The 26,516-nt window shown below is 42.9% G+C and overlaps 1 protein-coding gene across 5 annotated transcripts in view; it reads right to left on the reverse strand.

Moving 5' to 3' along the window:
• Window positions 1-26,080, reverse strand: part of RBM26 (RNA binding motif protein 26) — a 115,635-nt gene extending 89,555 nt beyond the window's left edge. For all 5 annotated transcript variants that reach the window (XR_012644866.1, XR_012644867.1, XR_012644868.1 and 2 more), the window contains exons 1-6: window positions 25,700-26,080; window positions 11,834-11,952; window positions 7,019-7,155; window positions 6,047-6,135; window positions 4,949-5,166; window positions 2,466-2,726 (exon numbers count right to left, since the gene is read on the reverse strand). Coding sequence is in view for 2 of the 5 variants with exons in the window: in XM_074989110.1 (XP_074845211.1) it covers window positions 2,466-2,726; window positions 4,949-5,166; window positions 6,047-6,135; window positions 7,019-7,155; window positions 11,834-11,952; window positions 25,700-25,770 (895 nt within the window). In the remaining 3 variants the exon portion in view is untranslated. The remainder of the gene's footprint in view (window positions 1-2,465; window positions 2,727-4,948; window positions 5,167-6,046; window positions 6,136-7,018; window positions 7,156-11,833; window positions 11,953-25,699) is intronic.
• Window positions 26,081-26,516: the final 436 nt, after the last annotated feature.

A 26,516-nucleotide genomic window follows, 5' to 3' on the forward strand; every position in this document is an offset into this window, starting at 1 on the left:
TCATGAAAGCATTTCTTTTTCCTTTTACTGGTAGGTACAATATTATCATGCTAGCAATTTTCTCCATATGTATTATCAGAACTACTCCTCAAAACAGGTAATATCTACAGGTAAATAAAAGACAAGCTTTAATGCTTCATCCTTATCATTAGCAGATAAGGTTTATAAAGGACAGAGTGTCCTGGGCTATTTCAGGGATAAAGCAAAAAGATTTAGGATTTCATTCTTCCACTAAAGAATTTGGATTAGGGAGAAATAATGTGTCTGAAAAAGATAATAAGGGAGTCACAAGCAGGTTCAAAGAAGCAAAAAAGCTACTCCAAGTGTTAAGGGCAGTATAACAAAACAATTTTACCACTGAAGGAAAAGAAAAGAATAAAGTAGCAAACATTAGACAAGAGAGGGGAGCAACTCCAAGAAAGACTCTGAAGACTGAGATTTTCATTCCAGATTTTCAGAGAGAAAAAATACAGCATACTCTTTCATATCCAGTACCCCCGAGACCAGGAGGTTGCCGGATAGTCAAATACTCTGAATAATAGAGAGAGATACCTAGCAATGCATAACTCAAAAAAAAAAAAAAAAAAAAGATTAGATATTAAGAAACAAACAAATGCATGCAGAGTACTTTATTTACCAAACAGTAGTATTGTACGCTGTAAACTTTTACTGTACTGTAAGGCCCTAATTCTACGGACCACAATTTAGTGGACTCTGGGAACAATGTGGTGGCTCTGGCGGCAACTCCTGCAGCCGTGCCAGCAAGGTGCCTCCAGCTGCACTGGTGGTGTCCAGCAGCTCCTCAAACAGCAGCGGCTGTGGTGAGAGGCAGGGTTGTTGGCATTTTTGCAGGGAGTGGGGGAGGAAGACTTGGGCTGGGGGAGCCTGGTGGGGGTGGGTGGGCAGTAAACCCTCGTGTTTAATGGACTTTCGGGAATAGTGGATACCCTCCCCCTCCCTAGTCTGTTACATTGAGGGTTTACTGTATTTGCTGCATTTATTTGTATTTACTTGCATTATACTGTACTTGTGGAAAATGTAACTAAAATTTACTTATGGCTAAAATACCAGTTATTTGAGTGTTCTGGGTGACAGAATGACAAACAGAAAAGAGTTTACTGTACAAGAAAATTTAAATGATATTTACACTGTAGTTTTTGGGTAATGACTTGACTATTATATTCAATATTTTCTGAAGAATTAAATTTTAAAGCAGTACCTAGGCGATCACAAAAAATGAGAAGAGAAGCCCAGGAGGTCAATTTTGTCTAAAAGCATCACCAACACTTCCACTACGTCCTGGAATCTTGGAAGACACTGAGGGGTAACTTAGAGTTAAACAACAGCACAGAACTGGTGCCCATAACCAAACTTTACATAGGACCTTGGGAAATTTGGCCACACCCATGATACATGGATACCCAGCTAACTAAAATCCTGTTGGACAATAGCAATTTTAGGTTTCTGCAGTCATAAGTGACGAACATAATACCTTAGATGTGAAAGCACCCAAGTTCATCAACATGGTAACTGTGGAAGTTAAGCAGTGGATCAATTTCTAAGGCCCAGTTCATAGTAGAAGGATATACAGGTATAGCTCCCATGACCATCCCTCCTATGTCAGAAGTAGTCTATAGTTACAAAAGTACCTTTGCCAGGATAACTGCATCTACACCAGGACTTTCGCCAGAACAAAAATGTTGCAAAAAAGAATCCTTCAACAGCAAAAGATTTGATGTGAGAAAATAGCTGGGAGTAGCGAAACGCTGGCTAAAAACCTAGTTCTTACTGGTTAAGAGGCTACCTGCTTTGGATCAATGTGACTCTCAGAGATAACTGATAACTGTAACAGAATCATGAATATATACAGAAAGAACACGCACAGTATAATTAAATGGTGTAGAAAATATAGATATGAAGCATTAGCTGTATAAACACAGCATTCAATAAGTTAAATAAACAACAGAATGGTGCACTGAAAAGAGCCTTAGAAGAAGCGAGGTTCAAGAAGACATCTGAAAAAGAAATATTAAGGAGCTAGGTAGGACTATCACGAAGAGCACAAAATGTTCCAGAGTTCCATGAACAGGATCATGTCATTCATGTGCTTATTATGCTCAAAACTATCAAATACAGGTCCAGATATGAGGACGGCATGGAGCAAGAGAACCAAGGTAAAACTAGAGATCATTACCAATAAGTTGACGTAAAAGAACAATGCCTGTAATGTGAGAGGGGCAGAAACAAAGCTAAAACCAACCAATGAGGCTGTTTAAGGAGAAGTGATTAAAAAGCTAAGTTTAGCTTTCAGGAATTTTGCTAGGAAACAAAGACTGAAAATGAGATATAAGAGACAATCTTGGGGTGGAACTGTTAAAGAAGAGGGCAGTGGCAGCTTGGAGGGGAAATATGACAGCAGTGAGTGGCCATCATTGTTGCACATATGTTTAAGTATCTGAACTTACCATCATAGTCTCTGCAGCGTTTCTTTGGCAATGGAGGTCTTCCATATGAGTTGTGGTCCAACTGTTCTTCATGGAACTCTGACCAACTTTCAGTAGTGTTATTCCCATGATGAGTAGGAGCAATAACTGTAATAGTGCTGCTCAGCGTAGGGACAGGGTAATGGCCAGATGAAATGTTTGTTACAGACGAAACTGGAGTATAGTTGTTTTCTAATTGATCTGTTCTATCCAAATCATATTTTGGCTTTCCCAAATCTCTTTCTGTAAGACAAAGGTGTATTTTTTTAAAATTAGCAATACATCAAAGATTGCAAGCTCCAAAATGTGCCCAACAGTTGGATGTGTGCCTGCAGAATACACATGGTTCTTTACATAGTATTTCTTTTTCCTACCTTTAGACCCATGGTGTCCAATATGGTCCCTGTTCACCACATGCGGTGAACAGGGCAGCAGGATGAGATGAATGTAGCTCAGGAGAGCTGCACACATGGGGTGCCCATACTGCCGTTCCGTGCACAAACCCCATCACATGGTGATGGGATAAGCACACAACAGAGGCAATTCCTCAGGGCTTCAGCCCTGGCATGGCTCCAGCTGTGGCAGCAGCTGCTTAAGCCCCATGGCAGCTCCAGAGGCAGTGAGTATTCCTGTGGGGGGAGGGAGTTTGTGCCTGGCTTTGGCAGGAGGGTAGCTGTGACAATTAGGTGAATTTGTCTTGGGCACCACTGCTTTAGAAGAAGAAAAAAGAGGGAGGGAAAGATTTCAATAAACATTCGCAGATAGCTGGGATTAACACTAAGAGCACAAAATGTTCTGGGGAAAATAAATGCAGCAGCAACAGTCCAATGCTCGCACACAGCTCTACCAGAAACTTGCATACGAGGCAAGAGAAAATATAAACACTTAAATACATATAGTACTTTCAAACTTCCAAGGAGCAACATAAAGTTATTAAAGCAGCTTGTAAGTGTGCTTTTCATCTAGATCATAATAGAGAATGATGGGAATATACATCTTTAAAAGGAGAATTTAATTGTCAGCTGGAGTGGGAGTTTTATGTGAAAGTACTATGAGGTAGAACTTCAGAGTTTTACAAGGGGTAAGGCCCCACCAAATTTACAGACCATTTTGTTTACATCTGAAATGTCAAGATGTTTTAATCATAGAGGTCCTAATTCAAAATGGGATAACGGGAGGGCTGAAAATTGTTGCTGGGGGAGGATCACAGGAATACTACCTTCACAGCCCAGGTCTAAAGGCAGCAGCCACCAACCTTCCTGAAGGTAAAGGTTGTTCCTTGATGTGGAGGCATCATCTAAAATGCTGGAGCACCTGAGCTCAGGGCGCCTAGCTGCTAATCCCCTGAGAGCTTAACACGGGGCAGTGTTCCCTGTAAAATGATCAGGAAAGATTCAGGTGCAGCCAAGCTGATTAGCAGAATGCCCACAGCATGCACAGCTGGCAGCATATATTTCTATTGCTGATGAACATCACTATATGCCTTGGTGCACATTACAAAATTTATTTCACCCATGGATGGAAAACATTAGAGGGAACCCTGCAGAGGGGCCCTGGAAAAGTTTGAGTGTCCCAGAAAAATGGGTGTCTAATCCCCAGCTGGAGCCATGAGACCCACTTGGACCCTTGAGGGAGGCAGGAGCCTCCTGACTATCTGGAGCTGAATAGTGGAGGGGAGATAATGCAGGGGGAGGGGTGGAAGCCCTGGCAGGAGTGCAGCAAAATGGAAGTTGTGACCGTGTTACTGCTTTCTTGCTAGAGACACTGCAGTGCATACAGAATGAAAAGGAGACCTGAACATATCATTCCAGTGATCCCTGAGCTAGATCTGAAGAAGGTCTCTGTGTAGCCCAAAAGTTTGTATCTTTCACCAACGGGAATTGGTCCAATGAAAGACATTGCATCTGTAATATCCCTGACTCAAGGAAGTTAGCACAAAAGGATTATGAAATATGACTGTCTCAGTGCTGTGTTGACACAGCAACAACAAAAATGAAAATTGTTCTTTTTGTTCAATAAATAGTAATTATATAAAAATGTATTTATAAAAATGAAGTTACATTTTCAAAACCAGGTACAGAACTCCAAAACAGAACTAATAGCAACTTCAAAACACAATGGCCAAGAATTCCAAGCCCTCATGCCTAAAAATTAACCTCCTTCATCCATTTAGGCACATAAATAAAAGTAACTTGAATTTCAAAGGAGCAGAGCCCCTACTGTTCTCATTCACTTAAATGTGACTTGTTGAAGTACACCAGAGTTTTTGGTGGGGGGAAGAATCAGGATACTTGATGCCTCAGGTAAGGATTCTAAAACTTATCTTTAAGCATCCAGGCTTTAAATTGTTTACCTACAGCCTTGTAGATATGTTTATTAAGTAAAAAGCTGTTGTACATAAGAGAAATACTGATTTTTTCCTGATTATCATCAACCTTTATTTTTAAAGATCAACAAACACCTACCTCTGCTTCGTGTTCTGCTTCTACTTCTGCTCCTGCTCCTGTCCCTATCCCGGTCCCGCAATCGCTCCTTACTCCAACTTCTGCTTCGACTCCTGCTATAGCTCCGACTCCGCCCTCTTCTTCTGTTGTATCTGTCTCTATATGACTCTCGTCTAGGGGGATTCCGGTCATAATCCCTCTTGCGAGAACGTTCGTCTTTTTTTCTTTCGTCACGGCTTCTAAATGTTTGGGGAGTTAATAATTACAAAAAATAAAAACAATTTTGAAAAGCTAATTTAAAATGTAAATGCTAACCTTTTAATGGCTAACAAAACCTCATCAAAATTATACTCAAAGATAAAACATAGCGGAAAAACTCATATGTGATTGTAACCGGAAAATGAAACACTAGAATTCTCTGCATTGTCAGGTAAAACTTGTAATAAGTGCTGGTATTAAAAAAAGCCCAATTCCTACAAAACACTGACAGATACATATTGGAAGCTGATGACTACGTTTATTATTGACTTTTGTGCAGTTCTGATGCATTCTGAATGTATGCTCTCCCAACACAACACGAAACCTTTGACTATCAGTCCCCTCCTTTCCTCCAAAAAGACTTGTTCGATCATCAGTGTAATTTTTTGTTGTAAAAAAGCCTGTTACCATATTAAGAAAATTTGGGATTTTTTTTTTTTTTGTGCCAGGACCTATTTTCTCAGTAGAGCATCTTCACCACAGTAAAAGCACCAGAGCAACTGAAAAGTTACTGCAGAAAATGATAATTCTGTGTTTAACACAATATACAGATTGAATTTTAAATAAATGGGATATATGTTGTAATATTACCACCTATTTAACACTAAAATCTGCTTTGTAAACATTTCTTAAACTGAACATAGTCTGCACTGGTACTTGCAACTGTATGTATGCAGTAACTGCATATAAATGAAAGCAATCTACAAAAGAGCTTGCTTCAAAAGTGCTCTATTAACATTCAGAAGCATATCACTAACATTTGATATGCCAACAACCAAAAGAAAAAAATCTTTCAAAATTTAAGCCAATTGGTTCTTGATAAAAATAAAAAATTAAGAATTAAACTAAGTTTATAATTACCTAGTTTCTCGGTAACGAGAGCTTGACTGAGGAGGGCTATGATTTAGTCGTCTGGAAAACTTTTTTTCTCGTTCTTCCTCTTTAATTGTCTGGATTTTAAAGTGTAAATATGAAATCAAAGTATAACATACAAGGCTTTTTAAAAAAGAAACAATTAAGTAATCTGAAATTCAGTTTTGTCTAAGTGAATCAAGGCTAACACTCAATTCAGTGGCATCTGTCTGTAACATGCTAACCTTTGAAGATTATGCCCGATCTATTCTAAAAATTCAGGGAACATTCTATGCAACAGCAGGGAGAAAAACCATTATTTTTATGACAGCTGTACAACATGCAAACACCTTACTCCCACAGTGCTCATTTAGTGGAACGTTGTGACCCTCTCCCACTCCAGTTTATCGGCATATTTCAATCCCATCAGCTGAAATGAGTTCAGAAATAATACTGCATGTCTAAGTCTGAGGTGATTTGCTGAAGACAAAGTGATCCAGAACTGGAACACCAGGAGACTGCTTCAGCTCAGAAGCTTATACTAAACAGTTTTAGAAGATCAGCACTTTGACTCCATATAGAATACATCCAGCTCAAGAGTGGCAGTTAACCTTTGCCAGTCAAAGTTATTAAAAAAGGGGCATAGGTCAAGAGGGACAGAGGGCCGAAGATGGCAGCAGTGTTAGAGGTTAAGGGTAGGGTTACTAGAAGGAGAGGCAAGGATTAGCAGTGGATAAAATTTTGACTGAAACTTGCAGATTTGGGTTGGACAAAACATCTCACAAATTCACTTCAATTTTGCCAAAGCATTTTAGTCAACAAATTTTTTAAAAGTTCTAAAAAAGAAGCAGACGTTTTCTAAATTAAACATTTCAATTTCTCAATTTGAAAGTTTTTGTTTTGAAATGTTCTTCTATTTTATTTAAAAAATTAAAATTGACTCATGTTCAAAAGTTAAACAAATATAATTTAAATTCTTACCTCTTCCTTTTTAATGTCTTTTTCATTATGTTGGAAAAATTCTACTTTCAGGCTTCCTGATGATGGCTGCTCAGGTGGAGGTAGATAGCTCTTTGTATTCACAGCATCAAAAAGTTTTTCAACAAATATCTGGGTCTCTAACAATTAAGTGAACATACCCAAGTAACGAATCTTTGAAACTAAGAATTCTGTATTTAATGTTTTTAATTTTAACTAAAATATTCCTAAAAACTTTAGATATAACAAATTAATTTGTTAATAAAAAAGAAAATACACTTTTCAATCAATATACTTTCTGAATACTTGTAAAGTTTAAGGGAAAAACAAAGACACCAAGAATCCATGAACAAATTCCTTTAATATAAGGAACAACAAGAAGTCCTGTGGCACCTTATAGATTAACAGATATTTTAGAGCATAAGCTTCTGTGGGCAAAGACACGCTTTATCAGATGCATGACTGGGAGGGGTCGTTTCAGAGGGGTATTTAAAGAGTAGGAGGGCCAGAGCTGACAAGGTCTATTCAGCAAGGTGGAAATGGCCCAGTATCAACAGTACTTATCAAAAGAGGAAAAAACAAGTCAGATCAGGCTATTTCAACACTCTAACCTGTTTAGATATAATGAAACTTTCCCCCTTTGCTTATGTTTACAAACAACTAAATCCTGGTTAACAGAAGCATTGTGCATTGAGTTGCAATGAAAATAATGGGCATTGATTTATTCTCCAAATATATAGCTCACCAGGAATTGTCTGATAACAGTATAAGCTACATTGTTGAAGTTACTTAACCTAAATGAAGACATTGGAAAAAACCAGTCTACTTCACTAAGCATTTAACTGCTACAAAACATATTATTTTCAAATACTGAACAATTCAGGCAGCGCATACTTTGTATTTAAAGACCAGTTTTGGATCTCCTCCATTCCTGGACAAACAAGAGGCAAAGAAAATAGAATCAAGATCATAAATATTGTTTTAATAGGACTATATATATACATTATACTTCAAATAAGGCACTGCAAAACATTTAGAGCTGAATTTTTATATTAGGGCATTTACTCTGACTGAAAACTTTAAAATGTGGATCTTTAATACAACTGATTTAAGAGCAACAGTGCAGATGCAGCAGAGTTGTAAACTGGAGATGGAGGGTGAAAATGTGATGGGAGTTCAGGGAATGAAGTGCGTGTGACATTTTGGTGAGTATCTGGGTCTTTGATGGGTTTTATTTTTCCCCCTTGGCAGGAAATTAGGCAGAAAGGCTATGACAGATACAGAGGCAGAAGTGACAGTTACTGAAACCATGAAAGAAACAATGAAGATGACTGGTGGTGGAACCTGAAGGATGTACATGAACCTAGAGTAGGCACCTGAAGAAAGCTTCATTTGTATCAAGAACTGCTTGACAGAGCTGTTGGAATAGTACATTTACAGCTTGGAGATGCAGGTGAAAACTATGAGTTTTGAAAGAGTTTCAAGCAGATGATGAAGCAAATTAAAGAGAAGGTTGTAGGGAAGTGACAAGACTAGCAAGTGAAAAGTGGACTGAAGAACTCACCAAAGAAACTGCTGGGTGAGAAAAGCGGTCAGTGGAAACTTGTAACTACAAGAACCTGACAGAGGAAAAGAACAGCTAGCGAGAGAGAAATAAAGTGGAGGAATAGGTTTGCTGAGCTGAATAACAAAGGAGAAACACAACAGGCTGCAACTGAAAGGAGAGAAAGGAAGATGAGAAAAACAGCAAGTTCTGCAAGAAGAGGGGAAGAGACAGTGGAGATATGCAGAGTTCAGAGACCTAAGAGGATATAGGGAGACTTGCACAAGATTGTAAGGGAGAATAAAAGACAAGAGGACTCACAGCCAGAAAGAACTATACCATCACTAGTAAAAGGCTGGTCCTAGTGCTTGGTGAATTCCCGCTACAAAGGGATGCCTGTCCCCAGAGCTGATCCAGGGAATAGGCGGATATGCTCTCTAATGGGATCTAACACATAGGATGCAGACCAGAGACTGAAGAGGATCCTAACAGGAAAGAATCCACTGATTATCCTTCATGTGAGAGTATATCAGGCTGGGGAAGTTGCTTAAAGAAATGGAGGCTCAGCCAATCTTCATTGGAATTCTGCCTGCTCCTAGAGGAGAAGCATTAAGCAAGACAAGATTATGATGATCAACAGGTGGCTGAGGTGCTCTAAGGAGAGCTTTGGGATGTCTTACCACTAGGAGACTTTTATGGACAGAGGACAATTCTCACTGGATGGACTCTGGTTAAGTAGGGAGGGAAATGGACTTCTGGGATGGAGGTTAACACAATTCATTAAAAGAGCTTTAAACTAGGAAATTTGGGAGACGCTCATATGGCCTCTTACACCCAATTTTAACATTGAGGGGGAAGAAAATCAATTAAGAGATGAAGCAATGGGGAAAAACAGCAGAGTGTAGAAGAACAGACATTTAGTGGAAAGACCATGCTGGTATCAGTCAGATAGGTGATACTGTCAGTAGAATGACTGAACCTAACTGGGTGAGGAATGGGAGCATAAACAATCAGTAACAGTTAAGTTAATAATAGGTAACCATGAGCCATCAATCTGATGTGGTGATGAAAAAAGCTAACGTGATCTAAAGCCACATCAGACAAGATATTTCCTAATAGGAATAGGAAAGAATCCACTCATTACCCTTCATATGAGACCATATCAGGCAAAGGAAGAGAGAGGAAAGTGTTAGTGCTATTATACAAGGCACTGGTGGGACCTCACCTAGAATACTGTGTGCATCTCTGGTCTTCCTGTTTAAGAAAGATGAATTCAAACTAGAACTCGCTATTAGAGGTTTTTCCATTCTTCAGATCACCCTATGAAGGAAGACTCGAAAAGGATGGTTTATTTAGCCTAACTGAAAAAGGCCGAGGGAAGATATTAATGCTCTATTGAAATACATGAGAGGAATAAATACCAGGGAGGAACATGAATTATTTAAGTAAGGAGCCAAACTGGACACAAGAACTAATTTCTATATACTATCAACACTTTTAAGCTTGAAATTAGAAAAAGGTTTCTAACCATGAGTGAAATTCTGGAACAGTCTACCATGGGAAGCAGTCACAGCAAAAAAAAAATAATTGCCTTTGAGGCAGAGATGGTTTGATTAAAAAAAAAAAAAAAGGAAAAAATATGGAGACATCTCTCACAGAACTGGAAGGGACCGTCAGAGGTCATTAAGTCCAATCCCCTAACCTCAAAGCAGGACCTAGCACCACCCTGACTTTTTTTTTTTTTGAGCTATTTGCCCCAGATCCCTGAATGACATTTTAAGGACTGAACTCACAATACTGGGTTTAGCAGGCCAATGCTCAAACCACTGAGCTATCCCTCCCCACTAGATATTGCCTAGACTGGCTACTGTAAGTAACAAAAATCCGCAACTGCTGGAGACAGGTCACTAGATGCGAAGGGCTCTAAGTTACTTTACAGAATTTTTTTCCCAGTATCTTCCTGGAAGGTATGACCACGTGCTCAGGGTCCAACTGACTGCCATATTTGTTGTCAGGAAGGAATTTTCCTCAGTCCAAATTGGCAGAGACCACTGGCCAGTTTTCACCTTCCTCTGCAGCATGGGGCATGGGCCACTTGCAGATTTAAACGAGTAAAAATGGTGAATGCTCTGTAGCTTGAAGTCTTTAAACCATGATTTGAAGACTTCAGTAACTCAGCCAGAGATTAGGGTCATTGGTGGATGAGGTTCTGTGGCCCACAATGTGCAGGAGGTCAGACTAGATCATGATGGTTCCTTCTGACTTTAAAATGTATGAGTCTATATAACATACACACACATACATAGACACTCAAAGAATCACTGTAGTATACAATGACTGAAGTCCACCACCATTATAAGATGGTCTGGACTAAAAACACTTTGGAATGAAGCTTTAAAGATGGCTTGTCTACTAACACAGCTAACCTTGCCTGTATTATAATATTTTTCCGTAACACAAGTGTTCTTTGATAATGAGACACTATGTATGCAGTTTGCTTACACTACCAAACACACAATGGGAAATATGATCCCCAAAATGATGATCACAACCAGCCTACTAGAAAGTGATAACAGAAGACATATTAATTGTACAATACGTCCTTATATTGTATACTGAAGAGGAAGAGATGTAGTGCCTGCCTCCACGATCTTATTTCTAACCCATACAGGACACTAACAAAAGAATGGGTAGATTCGTATCTGTTTTAAGTAGAGACTTTAACAGAGGCTAAAATGTTGGCCCATAAGCAGTAACAAAGGATGAAAGCTTGGACAAATTAGAAAAACTGAAAAGGGTGGATAAGATTGCCTCAAAGTTGCCCTTCGTAGTAATGCCCTGAGAAAGAACAGAATCAAAGTTGTGTGTTTTATAACAACACTACTATGCTCCAAAAAAAATTTTTTTTTTAAATTTAAACTTAACTTTTTGGGTTTCCAAATGTTTTAACTACTACAAGCTTATCCGAATTTACCCTCAGTTTACTCATATATACTCTCAAGTATACAAGGTTTTTTGGATCCCCCACCCCAGGGGAGGTGGGAGCAAATCACTGAAGTTTTACAAGTATCAGAGGGGTAGCCGTGTTAGTCTGGATCTGTAGCAGCAACGAAGGGTCCTGTGGCACCTTATAGACTAACAGAAAAGTTTAGAGCCTGAGCTTTCGTGAGTTAACTCATGAAAGCTCAGGCTCTAAACTTTTCTGTTAGTCTATAAGGTGCCACAGGACCCTTCGTTGCTGCTGAAGTTTTACAGTTACAGCAAAGACCTCTTACCCTTTTGAAGAAATACATCCAGCTGATCAACACATAAAGCCTTCAGCTCTTTCTCACTTTTATCTTTCTTTACCAATGCAAGAACATATTTCGCTAGGGCTGATGGATCTGCATCGCATCTGTAAATAATTGAAAAATATATATTAAAAAAGTCAGTAATGACAAACTCAAGGCTCCCAAAAGTAGCACAAAATAAACGCCTACAGCTCAATTCTTCTGCTATTAGTCAGTAAATAGGACTCTACCAAATTCATCACAAAATGGGGAACCTGGTCTCTAGAAAATCTGGGGGTTTTTTTGTATTTCTACTGTACAGATTCTACAGAGGAAAACTGTGTCTCCCAGAGTCCTGACCCAAAAGAAAGCTGCAAAGGTACTGCAAGGCTATTGTGGGGTCATGGTTTTGCAACCCTTCTGCAGTGCCTTCAGCACTGGATGGCCAAGGCATGATGAACGTTAGCCAGGTGTCCAACTCTGAAAGCAGTAGAACAAATAAGGTTAGCAAAACAGTACCATGCCGTGCCGTCCTTATTTCTGCACTGCTGATGGTAGCAGCATCACCTTCAGAACTGTGCTCCTGCCAGCAACCACTTCACTTTGGTAGCCCAGCTCTGAAAGCAGTGCCACCACTAGTAGCAGTGTACAAATAAGGGCAGTAATACCACAAATCACCTCCCAACTTTAATTGCATATGTACCCCACAACCTGTTTTTGAGTCAAGACCCCACAATTACAACTCCATGAAGTTTCAGCTTTAAATATCTGAAATCATAACATGTACCATTTTTAAAATCCTATGACTGTGATATTAACTAAAATGGATCATGAATTTGGAAAGGCGCTATCAATGAAGCTTTCGATTAATTTCAATAGGAAATGAGAAGACTGGACCAAAAAAAGTCCTCCAGAAGTTACCTTAAAACACCTATTCTAAAGTTGTCACAATAACATCAAGTCATAAATAAGAAAAGAGATCTTCACAATCACAAATGGGCAGAATGGTTGGTACATCACAAGATTTAATTAAAACCATCTACTTTGTAAATACATTAGAGAACCAGTACACCAAAGGTGGGAAATAATTTTTGATGGGGGCGAGGGGCTAATCCAAAATTTTGATAAGCATTCAAGGGCCACACATTTCCATGGAGGTGGTGTGGAGTCTTGGACAGAGGTGGGGTGCAGTAGGGAGTTTGGGGCAGGTGACTGGGTACAGGAGAGGGTGGAGCGGTCTGAGAAGGAGCTTGGGTGAAGGAGGGGGTTGTGACCTGGGGCAGGGTATTGGAATGCAGGGTACCGAGGGCGGGGTATGGGTGCAGAATAGGATTGTGGCCTGGGGGAGGGGTGCAGGAGCAGTTGCAGGGTCTGGGAGGGAGTTTGGGTGCAGTGTTAGAAGCAGGCTCTGGCTGTGAGGTGCTTATCTTGGCAGCTGCTGGCCAGCAGCACTCTAAGAAGGGCTTCCCTACCTGCCAGCAGACCCAGGCCACTAGCTGTTCCATGTGGCTCTCTATGCTGTGGAGGGAAGGGCTTGCTGCACTGCCCTTAACCCAGGAAAACCTCTCAGCTCCCATTGGCTGGCTTTGTGTGCTGCCTCCGACCCCAACAAAACCCCTCAGCACCTACTAGCCAGTATGTAGCCAATGGCATCTGAGAAACTACAGCGCTATCCTCCCCCAGCCCCCCGTGTCCCGAGCACAATTGGACAATGACAGCTGCACTGCTCCCGCCCTCAGCAAAATCTCTCAGATCCCAGAGGCTGGTTTCCAACCAACAGGAGCTGAGAAATGTTGCTGGGTGTTGGGGCAGCACCTGAAGCTCTCCTCCCCCCACTTCATAGAGCAGCTAGCCCTATGGCAAAGACCTGGCAGGCTAGATTCTGGCTCTGGGCCATATCTTTCCTGCCATCTCTGATACAGACCATCCCCGACAGGTGTCTGTCTAACCCACTCTTAAAGATCTCCAATGATGTAGACACCACAATCTCCCTAGGTAATTACACATTCACCTGGACAGTTAAGAAGTATTCCTTAACATCCAACCTAAACCTCTCTTGCTGCAATTTAATCCCACTGTTTCTTACCTAGCATCACAGATTAGGGAAAATAATTTTTTTCCTCCTCCTTGTAACAATCTTTTAGGTACTTAAAAGCTGTGATTATGTTCCCTCTCAGGAAGGATGACCAAACAACAGCTATTAGCCAAGATGGTCAGCGACACAACCCCAGAGTCTGAGTGTTTCTAAACTGCTTGAATACCAGATGGTGAAACTGGATGAGAAGGAGTAGGTCATCCATTAATTACTCTGTTCTAGTCATTCCTTCTGAGCCATCTACCACCTGCCATTGCCAGAAGATAAGAAATTGGGCTACATGTACCACCAGTGTGACCCAGTATGACAATTCTTATATTTTTTACAAAAAACACAAGAACATGTTTAAGGTTGCAAAAAATTATAAAAACTGAATTTGATCACATAATTAGAATGCAATGTACATTAGAATGCAAATGTACATATGCAAGAAGTGTTACAACAAGCCCAACTTTTATTTAAAAAAATATCTAGGCATGATTTTTGAGGACCTGATCCACAATTTTTGAATGCTTAGTTTTGTCGGTAAATTATGAGATGGGCAGCAGGTAATCCATTACAGACACCCTGAACATTGCTAACTGTTCCAGGTGACAGCCAAGCTGTGATAAACAGTAAACCGGGCTAGTGGACACAAAGCCTATCCCAGAAAAAAAGTGCTTTTGCCAGAACAAATACACAAGTTCAACAGGTGAAATAAGCTATACCAGTAAAAACACTCTTATGTTAGTGTCTACACAAGGGGCAGGCAAAATATGGCATGCAAACTGGATTCAGGCCATCAAGCTGCCAGATTGTGTGTTTCTCTGAATAGGTGAGCCCAGAGGAGGCTGGGGTGGGTGGACAGGGGAACCATGAGCTGCCTTTGCTCCCACACAATCTCACAGCTCCCATTCGCCAGTTTCCTTGTTTTGGCAGCAGGCAAAGTAATCCTTCACTCTAGGCTTGTGGGGTTCAGAGAAGCACCTGGCCCCCACAGCAGTGAGCGATGGGCAGGGGTGGGGTAGGCATGGAGCCTAGCTGTAGAATTAGCTGGGCTGCTGGTTTGGGAGCTACCCTGGTAAGTGAATCCTGACCTGAGCCTGCCTCTGGCATTGCAGCCCCTCTCTCCCCACCCACCCTCTGATATTCTGCCCCATCCTGTATCTCTGCCCTATGAAACCCAAATCTGCTACAGCCCCACTCCTGCACCTATACTCCCTCCCAGACCCTGCACCTCAAATCCTGAAAGCCCCTCATGCACTGCTACTACAGGTCACAATCCCCTCCCAGACTTGCAATCCCTTGAACACCCTTTCTCAAAGTCAGAATCCTCTCCTGCACAGGAACCTCACTCCCAGGCCCTGCACCCCCTCCAGAGATTCAGTCTTCTGCTCCATGTCACAACCTCCTCCTTCAGGCAACCTACTTTCATCCCAGGCCCTGCACCTCCTCCATTAATATAATGGAAGAGGGCAACCTCTGACCACTAACCAAATTCTTGGAGTGGCCTCCCCATCAAAAATTATTGCCTACACACAACTACACTAAGGTTTTTACCTGTACAGTAGAGCCACCAAAATACCATCACCACCACCACCACCACCACACTTAAAAAATACCTCTATACTGGAAAAAGTTTCAAGTATGGACAAGGCCTGAAAGCTAAGTTACCTCGAAAATGTAAACTAAGCGTAAGCCATGCAGTGACCACTCTCCAAGCCTGCAAACAAAAATAGAGCAACAGATCTAAAAGATAACTGTTCTATCAATTTCCCTGGATTGCTAACTCTGAAACCTAGCAAGGGTAATTTAATATCAGCACTTAACTATTACACTAATAATGATTTCAGAAGCATCCAAATAATATGCACAACCACAAAATCAAAATGCCTTCTCAGCCATTCCAGATGTAAAAAGCCTCATCTGTCCACCATTCATTCACCAAGATTTCCAATATTCCCTTGATAGTTCCTACATTGCAGTTAAACACTATTGTTACAGAACTTACTGCAACATGCCACAAACCTGAGGAAACTGTGAAATAAATTCAGTTTATCAAAATACATGACCCTGGACTGTACTATTCATTTTCATATTACTTTCACTGATGTTCGATTTTTAATAGAAAGGTTCAACATGCCGCAGAACTCAAGTGATCCTGCTTTTTTCACCAAAAACAAACAAAAAAAAATCAATTTCACAGATATAAAAATTCCAAAGCCAGAAGGGAGCATTATGATCATCTACTCCAGGGTTGGCCAACACGTGACCCACAGGCCAGAACTCACCAAGAATTTTATCTGGTCGGCGAAGCCCCGCGACAGTGGTGCCATTTTACCTAAATCGGCCAAAGTGAGTGTGGGGCATGGCGTGTAGTCAGTCTGGCACAGGGATCGGCAACCTGCAGCTCCAGAGCCTCATGTGGCTCTTTAAGGAGTCACTTGTGGCTCTGGATGCTGCCATTGCTGACTCCTCTTGCGGCTTCCTGCCCTGCTGCCACTGAAATAATGGAACTAAATTTAATTGGTTTAACAGGCAGCAGGAGGGATCCAGCCGCTAAACCAATGAAATTTAGTTCTATTATTTCTGTGCGGCAGGGCTGAGAGCTGACCAAACTACAGGTGGGGGAAGGGACAGCTGAGTCTGCCCCTGCTGAAGCCATTAAGCCCTGCTGAGAAGGCAGAAAGGAGGAGGAGCAGTGAGAGGGAAGCAGCAGCGCACGTAGCTGGAAAAGCTCGTCAGCTCAGGCAGGTTAATCTCAGTGATGGGAGCACAGATTTAGGGGTTGAGGCAGGTAAAGCCTAGAAATGGAGGGCAGGTTGGGGGCTGGGAGGGGTTAAGTTTGGAGATGTTGGGGGGCTACTTTGGGTCTGAGAAAGGTAACACCGAGGGATGACAGGGTAATTTGGGGTTTAGTAAGGTTAATCTGGAGACGGGGGGGGCAGTTTGGGGCAAAGATGAGTTAAGCTTGGGGCTAGGGAAGTGGTTTGGGGCTGAGAAGGGTTAAGCCTGGAGATGGGGGGGGGGTTTGCGGGGTAAAGCTTGGGGATAAAGGAACAGATTTGGGGGCTGAGGTGGGTAAAACCTGAAGACAGGCATAACTTTCTAACTGGTACAAATCATTGTGTGTGCACAGTTCTTAAAACATGAGTGTCCAAAAGTACAGTTTGACGTTATTTATTAAAGAAAGTCTCATTCATATGCACTGCGGCTCTTGAAGTATTGATTTTTTAACTGATTTTGAAAAAATGGCTCTTCTTACTATTTCAGTTGCAGAGCCTTGCCTGAGAGTAATAAAATATTAATTTATGTTTCATTTTTCTGTTTTGAATGATTACACTAGTTTGTGTTCGGCCTCCAGAATATGTAAAAAATTGCCATGTAGGCCCCAATGCAACAAGGCTGGCCACCCTGATCTAGTTTGACCTGTTACATAACAGGTTACAAAAATTTTCCAAGTAATTCTTGCACTGAACCTAACTCTGTGGCGGAATTAGAGCACTGTTTCTCAACTTGTGCACCGTAACAGTCAACTGAAGGTAGAAAACACTGGAAGATGTATTACAAACTAAAGCAAAGAAAAGCCCAAATCTTTACTTCTTGCATGCTCTTCCTGTTTAAGGTAAGCAAGCTCGGACAGATTCATATAGGCTCCTAGTTATTGACACACAAATTTTATTTTTTACAAAAAACAAGTAGCAGCAGTAAACATGTGTTTTTACTTTGAATAAAGTGTTTCAAATATACAGGTGTGAAACTCTGAACCAGAATATAACTTTTATAAAGATATATAATCTTGATTTTAAAATGAATATATCAGAAAGGGACCAGTATATCTGTCAGTCTCTGTCAGCACATTGTAAATTTTCAGAAATCTAAGCCTCAGAGAACACTGCTCCCCTCATAATATACACTTTGAATATGGGAACAGGACCCCAACAGGAAGACCATCGGACCTGCTGAGTCCTTCTGATGCATTCTCAAGGCAAGTGTGAGGGACGCAACCCTGGCAATTTGAAAGAGGACTGGCCAGTATGCAGAACAATCAATGGCTCTGTCACAGAAATTCTTTTAATAAAAACAGGCATTTTTAGTGTTGAGAAAAGAAAACTGAGGTGAAACTAATAACCTTCAAATATATTGAAAACTGGTACAAAGAGGACATCAATCACTTGTTCTTCATGTCCACTAATGATAGAACAAGTTGTAACCATCGTAATGTGCAGCAAGGGAGATTTAGGTTAGATATAAGGAAAAACTTTCTAACCATAGAGTTAAGCATTGGAACTGAGTTATAAAGAACTTTACAGAATCCTCATTTTTGTAGTTTATTTTAAGAACAGGTGGGGCACCTTCCAGGGATGGTCAAGTCCTACCTCAATGCAGACTGAATAGTGACTTCTTCAGATCACTATGAAATGTGCAAACACTAAAAGTTATGCCAAGTCTAAATTATACTTTTTCAACAAAAAGGAAGACAGTTGATGAATGTTAAAATTGTTACTACTCCTGTGGAAATTCCATGCCAAAAAATAAAAAATTGCCACAAATATTTTAAAATTCTGCAAATTGTATTTGTCAACATATTATAATAGAATCATATCAATTTCAATTATTTTGGTAATGTATATCAAAACATCTGTCAAAAATAGGTCTGTAACAATACAGTTAACTAAAGATTAAGCAAGCTTTTTTATGACAGATTCCTTACTAGGCATAGTAATGCAGCTTGAAGTGCTAAAATTCTGATTAATAATGCATTTAAATTACAACAGAAAAGTATATCCTGCACCTTTCAGAAGCAGTGCAGTGTCTTAGAGGAGCTGAGAGGGAAGTAATTGCTAGGAAGAGGCCTGGGAGCGAACCTGGAGGGTAGATGGGTATGTATGAAACAGGTTTCTTTGTTTTGCAGGATGGATGGGGGATATGCCCAGTGCAGATCCTGGATGACCCCCAGGCTTTCCCAGTCAGGGATACCTTCCCCTGTCCTCATGTGTCTCTGCATCCCTCTCCCATTCAGCCCCTAGATCAAAGCTGTCATGCCACAAGTACAAGTGCCCCCTGTACCAGATTGCGTCCCCCACCACCCATTAGCCCTTCTGAAACCCAGTTTATGCAGAAATGATAAAGGTGCTTAATGACCTTTGTTTTGGTTTTCACCAAGGAAAAGGGTGGCACCTGAACACCTAACACAGTGAAAACCAGTGAAAAAAGTTCAGAAGCTAAAATAGGGAAAGAATAAGTTTAAAATTACTTAGTTCAGCTTAATTTCCTCAAATCACCAGGGCCTGATGACATGCATCCTAGAATACTCATGGACCTGATTCAGGAGATATCTGAGCCATTAGTTATCTTTGAAAAGTCTTGGAATAAGGGAGAGATTCCAGAAGACTGGGAAAGGGTATATGTAGTGCCCCTCTATAAAAAGAAAGCTATGGACAACCCAGGGAATTGCAAACCAGTCAGCCTAATTTCTGTTCCAGAAAAGATAATAGAGCATAATCTATTTGCAATTATCTAGAAAAGCATAAGACGAGTAATGGTGTAGATTTGTTAGGAACAAGTTGTATCAAACCAACCTGACAGCTTACTTTGATAGAGTAAAAAGCCTTGTAGATAGAGCAGAAGTGGTAGTTGTGGTTTATCTGGACCATGCTTTCCCAAACTGAGGCAAGTGCCCCCCCCCAAAGGTGGGGGGCGTGAAGAAATTTCAGGGGGGGTGCAAGGTGACCCAGCTCCCCATTATCCCTCCACCTGAGGAAAGAGCCACCCTTTGCTTCCAGGTCTCAGCCCCTGCCATTTTATGTGGGTAACCCAGTGTAGCTGCTATAAAAATGTAGGCAGCCAGTGAAGACCCATGTGGAGCTAGCTGCCTCCTGCAAAGGTGAGTAAGTGGGGGTTGTGGGGGGAAGAGGAGGAGGATGGGGTCAGATGGGGGGCTGGGGGTGCCTGGCTTGGGTGATGGAGTTGGGGTAAGAGCACAGGGGCTGGAGGTGCCTGGCTTTGTGGGAGGTGAAGGGCTCAGGAGTGCAGCGTGTGATGCTCGCCTGTGGGACTCGCAGGGCTCGGGAGGCTGGCCCCGGCATCACAGGGCTCAGGCGGATGGACAGCTGGCACAGGCACCTTTGGTGGCTGGAACAAGGTTCAGGCAGCTGGCCAGCTGGGGCTGCACCAGGCACCCGCAAAGGGCCAAGAAAAACTATTAGTGCTTATTTTTAATTTTAAATAACATTTTTATATCAAACTTGTGTGTTTATTTTACATTACAAACTGAATTTTTTGTTAAAAGGGGACACTGGATGATGGCAAAGAAGTAGTGGGTGGGCGTGAGGTTCTCTCAAAAATCAAAAAGGAGGGTGTGACGCTGAAAAATTTGGGAACCACTGATCTAGACTTTAGTAAAACTATTGATACAGTCTCACATGGTCATCTCATTAACAAACAAGCATAACTGACTGGCTGGATACCCATTCCCAGAGTTTAGTTATTAATGGTTTGGTTACGCTGGAAGGGCATAATGAGCGAGGTCCTGAAGGGACCATCTCTGTTCAATATCCTCATCAATGACTAGATAATAGCATAGAAAGTACACTTAACAAAGCTTGCAAATGATACCAAGCTGGGGGGTTGGCAGGTTGCAAGGGCTTTGGAAGATGGGATTCTAATTCAAAATGATCTCCACAAACTGGAAAAATGGTTTCAAGTAAAAAGGATAAAATTCAACAAGGAAAAATGCAAATACTCAACTTAGGAAAGAACAATCAACTGGAAAAATACAAAATGGGAAATGACTGCCTGAACCATACGTTAAATGAGAGTCAATAGTGTAACACTGCTGCAAAGAAAATGAACATCATTCTCGTGTCTATTAGCAGGACTGTTCTAAGTCGGACGTGAATAATTCTCTCTCTACTGCATGCTGATTAGGCCTGAACTGGAGTGTCATGTCCAGTTCTGGGCAGCGCTAAACAGGAAAAAGTCCAGAAAAGAGCAACAAAAATGATTAAAGTCTAGAAAACATGACCTATAAGGGAAGACAAAGACTTAGATTTATTAAGTCTGGAAAGGAGAAGACAGAGGGGACATGATTATGTCAGTTTTCAAGTATATACCCAGTTATTGCAAGAGGGAGAGAAAAAAATTATTGTTCTTAACCTCCAAGAACAAGACACAAAGCAATGGGCTAAAATTGCAGGAAGGGAAGTTAAGTTGGACATTAGGGAAAAAAAGTCCTGTCAGGGTAGTTAACCACTGGAATAAACTGCCTCAAGCTACATCTATACTAGGCAAAGTAAGTCGACCACAATTGCACAGATAAAATTAATATATCTGCTCTCAGCTAACTCTGCCATACATAATGGGGAGAGTTTCTCCCACTGACCTGCCTTACTCCTCGCATGCCAAAAGAGGTACAGGGGTCAACTGCGACCCCTGAGAGGTCACTTTCACGCATCCATACTAGAGTAGATATAGCCTAGGAAGTTGTGGAATCTCCATCATGGGTGATTCTTAAAAGAAGGGTAGACAAACACTTGTCAGGGATGGTCTTGATCAAGGGTCAGCAACCCCCAACATGCATGCCAAGAGAGGAGACGATTTTCATTGGCACACAAGGTGGAAGCTCAGATCCAGCCCTTCTCCCTGATGCAGCCAGCAGCTTGCTCAAAGCCATTCTGCCTATGGATTAACAAAAGACCAGCTAATGCTACCAACCATCACCTAAATTGTAAAGCTCTGCATCTTCATGTATTCATTAATGAAGCTATTGTAAGTAGGACTATCAGTGACCTTAAAAAGTATCACCGGCAATCAGACCATACATAGAGGTCAAAAGGTCAAATTTCAGCACTTTTCCTTGGAAAAACATTTGACAACCCTGCTGCAGCATGAACACGGTCATTCACTTAGGAAAGCGAATAGTCTAAGAGGAGTAGCCGTGTAGCTTCACAAAAAAAAAAAAAAAAAAAGGCAGTCTTGTAGCACCTGAAATAATAAAATTTAAAAAAAAATTAAAACTTAAAATTGTTAGTCTAAAGTGGTACAGGACTGCTTGTTATTTAGGAGAGTGAATGAAGAGACAGATTCTTAAACCAGGAGAAGGAGAAAGGGGGGGGGGAGAGAGAGAGAGAGAGAGAGAGTGTGTGTGTGATGCATATCACTTTGTGCCAAATCCATAGAGGATGAAACTCCTTATCATGGCTCTCAATTTGAGACTATGACTGACACAAGCTGTAAAGACTCAGGCTTTTATCTTTGGAAGCCATGGTTTCAATCCCTAATTTTGGTCAAGATGGTGGCCCCCACATTTGCAGATGTCGTACATTGGACAGTAGAGAGGTACACATACTGGCAAAGGGTAGCAAGGAGTGGCATATTAGCAGACTTGCTGATGAAATGCAAGCCCGCTCAGCCTGCTGCTATAACCTCTCTAAATTGTATCGAATTTCCAGATATTCATGAGAATGCTCTCTGGTAAAAGTAACGAGTGACTCTTTCACAAAGATACCCTCCAAATGACAGGTTATGTTCTCACTGCTCAAGTGCAGGGCTGTTCTTGCTGTGTTCATTTTCCATGAACTTTTAAATGGGGATGAAGTCTTATAAACAAAGAATTTTCTAAGTCACTCAAAGCCATTCATATCCTTCAGGAGGGCAAACTATCACTAGCAGCCTGAGCTGCAGTTTCTCTGTGATTCCTTTCTCCAGATTCCAGAGGAGGTGCATCAAAAAATAATAGAGAACCAAGAAATGAACAATCAAAAACTATGTTCAGTGGCAACTAAGAGTGCAGCAGGGCACACTCCAGCAAATTACTGTTACCTCACCAGTGTTAAGAAAGAGTAACTTCCCAATGTCATCAGATATTATGCCTGGTCTAAACTAAAAAGTTAGGTTACCCGTGCTACATCACTCAGCACTGTGAGAAATCCACACACCTGAGCAACATAGATAAGCCAAATTCAGGCCCTGTGTACATCCAGTATTAGGCAAATACCTCTGCTGAACTAGCTACCAACTCCTGGAGAGTTGGCCGGGGGGGTGGGGGGGCAGGATGTGGAGGGACTGGACTGCCTACAATGAAGGGCTACAAAAGCAAGCATAGACAAGCCTTGAGACAGTCAGACATGTGGCTCTTTTGCTAGTATTGATATAAAAGTACTGTTTACATTAGACTAAAAGTATAATATAGATGGGGTACGTACGGCAGTTCAGTCTCTATTCGAGATGGAAATGAAAGCTTTGTGGCATTCTCCAGATGGATGACAAAAGTTAATAGCAGCACTGTAAGTATTACAAAGCTAGACAAGATGTACATGCCTTCTGTTTTAAGACTGTCCAATCTCTACGTGTTTTTGGTAGTATCTTGCCACAACCTTAACGGTCATTCAATAGTCGGCTTGCTAATTCTATTAAGCACATGTGATTTTGAGCATAGTTAATTGAGAAAAGCTAGCAATAGAGAATTGGATGAGAGTAAAACAATGGAAAGAAAGAAAAACTTTCAGATTAAATGAGAATGCTCTGACATGCCATGAAAGATTGTAAGTAAAAGTGTGTCAGAGAAAAATGGTGTTTAAACAATCTTTTATTATTTTTTAATAAATAGTTGCAATACGAAGATCCCATAGCACAATGCAAAGAACACTTTCTATATTAATGAGGTGTCACCCTTATGGAACATGAGCTCTATTTTAATTTTCATTTTTAATGGTAAACTTTTTCTATAAATCTGACCTAGCAAACAGAACAACACGCCCAAAGATCCAAAATCTGCTTCTAAAGGCCTCTTTGCAAATCATGTGTAGGGCATATGCCAGGAATGGAGACATAGCATTTGCATTACAGAGACTAGGTCGTGCTGTAGTTCAGGTATCTCAAACTTGATTGCACTATGACCTTCTGCTACCAAAAATTATTACACATCCCTGCGAAGGGTTGTGCAATTTTGCTACACAAAATTTTGCAGAAGCACAAACCCCAGTGCTGTGTGGATGAGGGGACTCCAAAGCCTCCCTAAAGCGTGAGGGCTTCATCTCTGGGCTAGGGAGCTGTAACTTGAGCCCTGAGCTGTCCAGCACTGGGCTTCAGCTCAAGTCCCATGTGATAGGGCTTGGAGTTTGGCTTCTGCCCTAGGCTTCAGCAAGTCTAACGCCAACACTGGTAATTTAAGCTGCACAGCAGCATAACTGCCTACTAATCCCCATACACAATTCAGGGCTGCGGTGGGGAGAAATGTCTCCTCCAAAGCTCCAGAGCTGCCTGTAAGAAAGGTGCCTCTGCCAGCTGACCCTGGTGCGGAGCTGGAGTGGACTTGCTGCAGCCAAAGGAGACATGCCACCTTCCCCTGTTCCCATCGAGCCTAGCCTGGACATGCCAGGACAGTGGAGTCCCCTGCTGGAGCAGCTGAGGCCATGGAGAATAGCTTCACACCTGGCCATGAGCTTCTGCCATAAGAAAGGCCTGGGGTTAGTCCTCTCCCCCACTAGGGAAGCCCGACTCCAAACGGGGACACAGCATTTCCATTACAGCTCCCCCACCACAGCAGCCAACAAATCCCACACACCCAGTGCTACCCTAAAGCCCACACCCCCATCTGGAGCATTCACTGCCCCCTCAGGCATGAGCAGCCTCCTACACCTCAAACTTTACATCCCTGGCAGTCCCTGAGCCCTCATCCCCCACACTCTCCAATCCTCTGTCCCAGCCCTGAAAACCCTCCCACACTCCTGACCCCTTGACCTATGCCCACCACACAGCATCCATGGAAGGAATGAGTTTTGTGATATGTACTCATACGGACATTGTGTTACATAGATATCACTTTCATACTGGTGCACATAAAAAAACTTGCTATGCACATAGACACAAAAAAATTGGAGGAAACAGCTGGTGATCCCCGCAAATGGGGTTGCAACCCACTGTGGGGTCTAGACACACTTTGAGAATCACTGCCATAGTTCAAAAGCAGCAGAAAAATCTGCATTAACCACAGGATATGTCTGCACTGCAGTTAGCTCAAGTTATCTATGCTCAACTTAATTCCTTTATTAGTTCAGTTGAAGAGCAACCAGCCACCCTAGGAAATAATACTGGAGCTGCTGAGTCCACACTTGCACCACACTCATACATGTGTGGCACTAAAGGCTGTGCTACACCACTGCAGGCCTTGGATCCAAGTTGCACAACTTGTATGTGAATAACATAGCTGAAAATCATGTACTTAAGGGCTTTTACTGTGGTAGGTCAGCACCTGATACTCTCCCTTCCACTCTGCCTATGCCGTCTCACTCCAGAAAGGCACTGGAGTGGATGGGAGAGCACTCGGCAGTTGACTTATGGTATCTTTATTCAAAAGGAATCTAGGGGGCGGGGTCCAGGATTACCCCAGGTACTCAACAGGGGTTCAGGATAGGGTGCGGGGGAGAGAAGGGGTTACTCACAGGGTGAGCAGAGTCCCAGGGAGGGCAGAGTGACATGGGCCTTGGGGTGTGTCGGGGTTCAAGGAGATTACCGCGGTCACTCACAGGAGTTCCGGGAGCGGGACCCCGAGGTTGGTGGGGGGTAATTACTCCAATCACTGATAGCGGCTCTGGAGAGTGGTTCCCCTGCTCACTCACGCCGGGTCCGGGGGGCGGGGCCCCGGGGGAGTTACCCCGCCCGGTCACTCACACAGGAGCTGGGGGCGGGGCCCCGGGGATGGGGGTTACCCCGGGCGCACACGGGAGCCTGGGGGGGGGGGGTCACTCACGCGGCCCCGGCGAGCCGGGACGGGGCGGGGTCTCTCGGCTACTCACATGGGCTCCAAGGTTTTGCTGAGCCAGGATTTCAGCGCCTCGAAGTTTTCTATGATCATCTTCACCACCATCCAGCGCGGCCCGGGCCCCCCGCCTCCCTGGCAGCAACAGCGGCGGCGGTTCAGCCCCGACCCCAGGCCGGGTCCCGGCGCCCCCACGCCCCAGCTGCCTGCGCGACTCGCTCCGGCTGCCCAGGGGCGGGACGGAGACCCGAGGCCGCGGAGGGCTCCAAACCGGGCGGGACGCTCCCTGCGGGGTCCGCTCTCGCCGCAGCCTCCTACGGGAGCCCGACGCAGCGGCCCGGGAGATCCCGACCGCGCGGGACAGCTACCGGCCCAACGCAAAACCCAAGCCCGGATCGCGGCTCCCAAACGCGCGGTCCCCGCCCCTCCCCCTAGCCGCAACACGAACAGGTAAGATGGCGGGCCTGAAGTCTCGCGAGATTATAGAAGTCTCGCGAGGGAAGAGAGCGCGCTGGGATTGCGAGGGGCGGGGCTGTGCGGCGCTGCGCTGCGCGTTCTTGCAGACTGAATGACGTTCCTGTGGCTGTGCGCGGTGCCGGGGCTTGGCTGTCCTTCTCCGCCTCAGCTTGTCCTAGCGTTCAGTGGGGGTCGTGCTGGACTCGCCTCTCCGGGCTCGAAAGGGGGCGGGGTGGCGTTCGCACTTGCGGGGGCCGACGGGCGAGCCCGGGAGGAGCAGCGTGGGCCGCGCGGCTCTCTGCTTACGCTCGGATAAGCGTTTCCCTCCCGTTTCGGTAGCAGTTCTACGTGTTTGCACAGCATCCCCCGGGTTCCCCTGGGGGCTCCGGCCGCAGCGC

This window comes from Carettochelys insculpta, chromosome 1 (genome assembly GCF_033958435.1).
Source record: "Carettochelys insculpta isolate YL-2023 chromosome 1, ASM3395843v1, whole genome shotgun sequence".
In the NCBI taxonomy this organism is placed as follows: Eukaryota; Metazoa; Chordata; order Testudines; family Carettochelyidae; genus Carettochelys; species Carettochelys insculpta.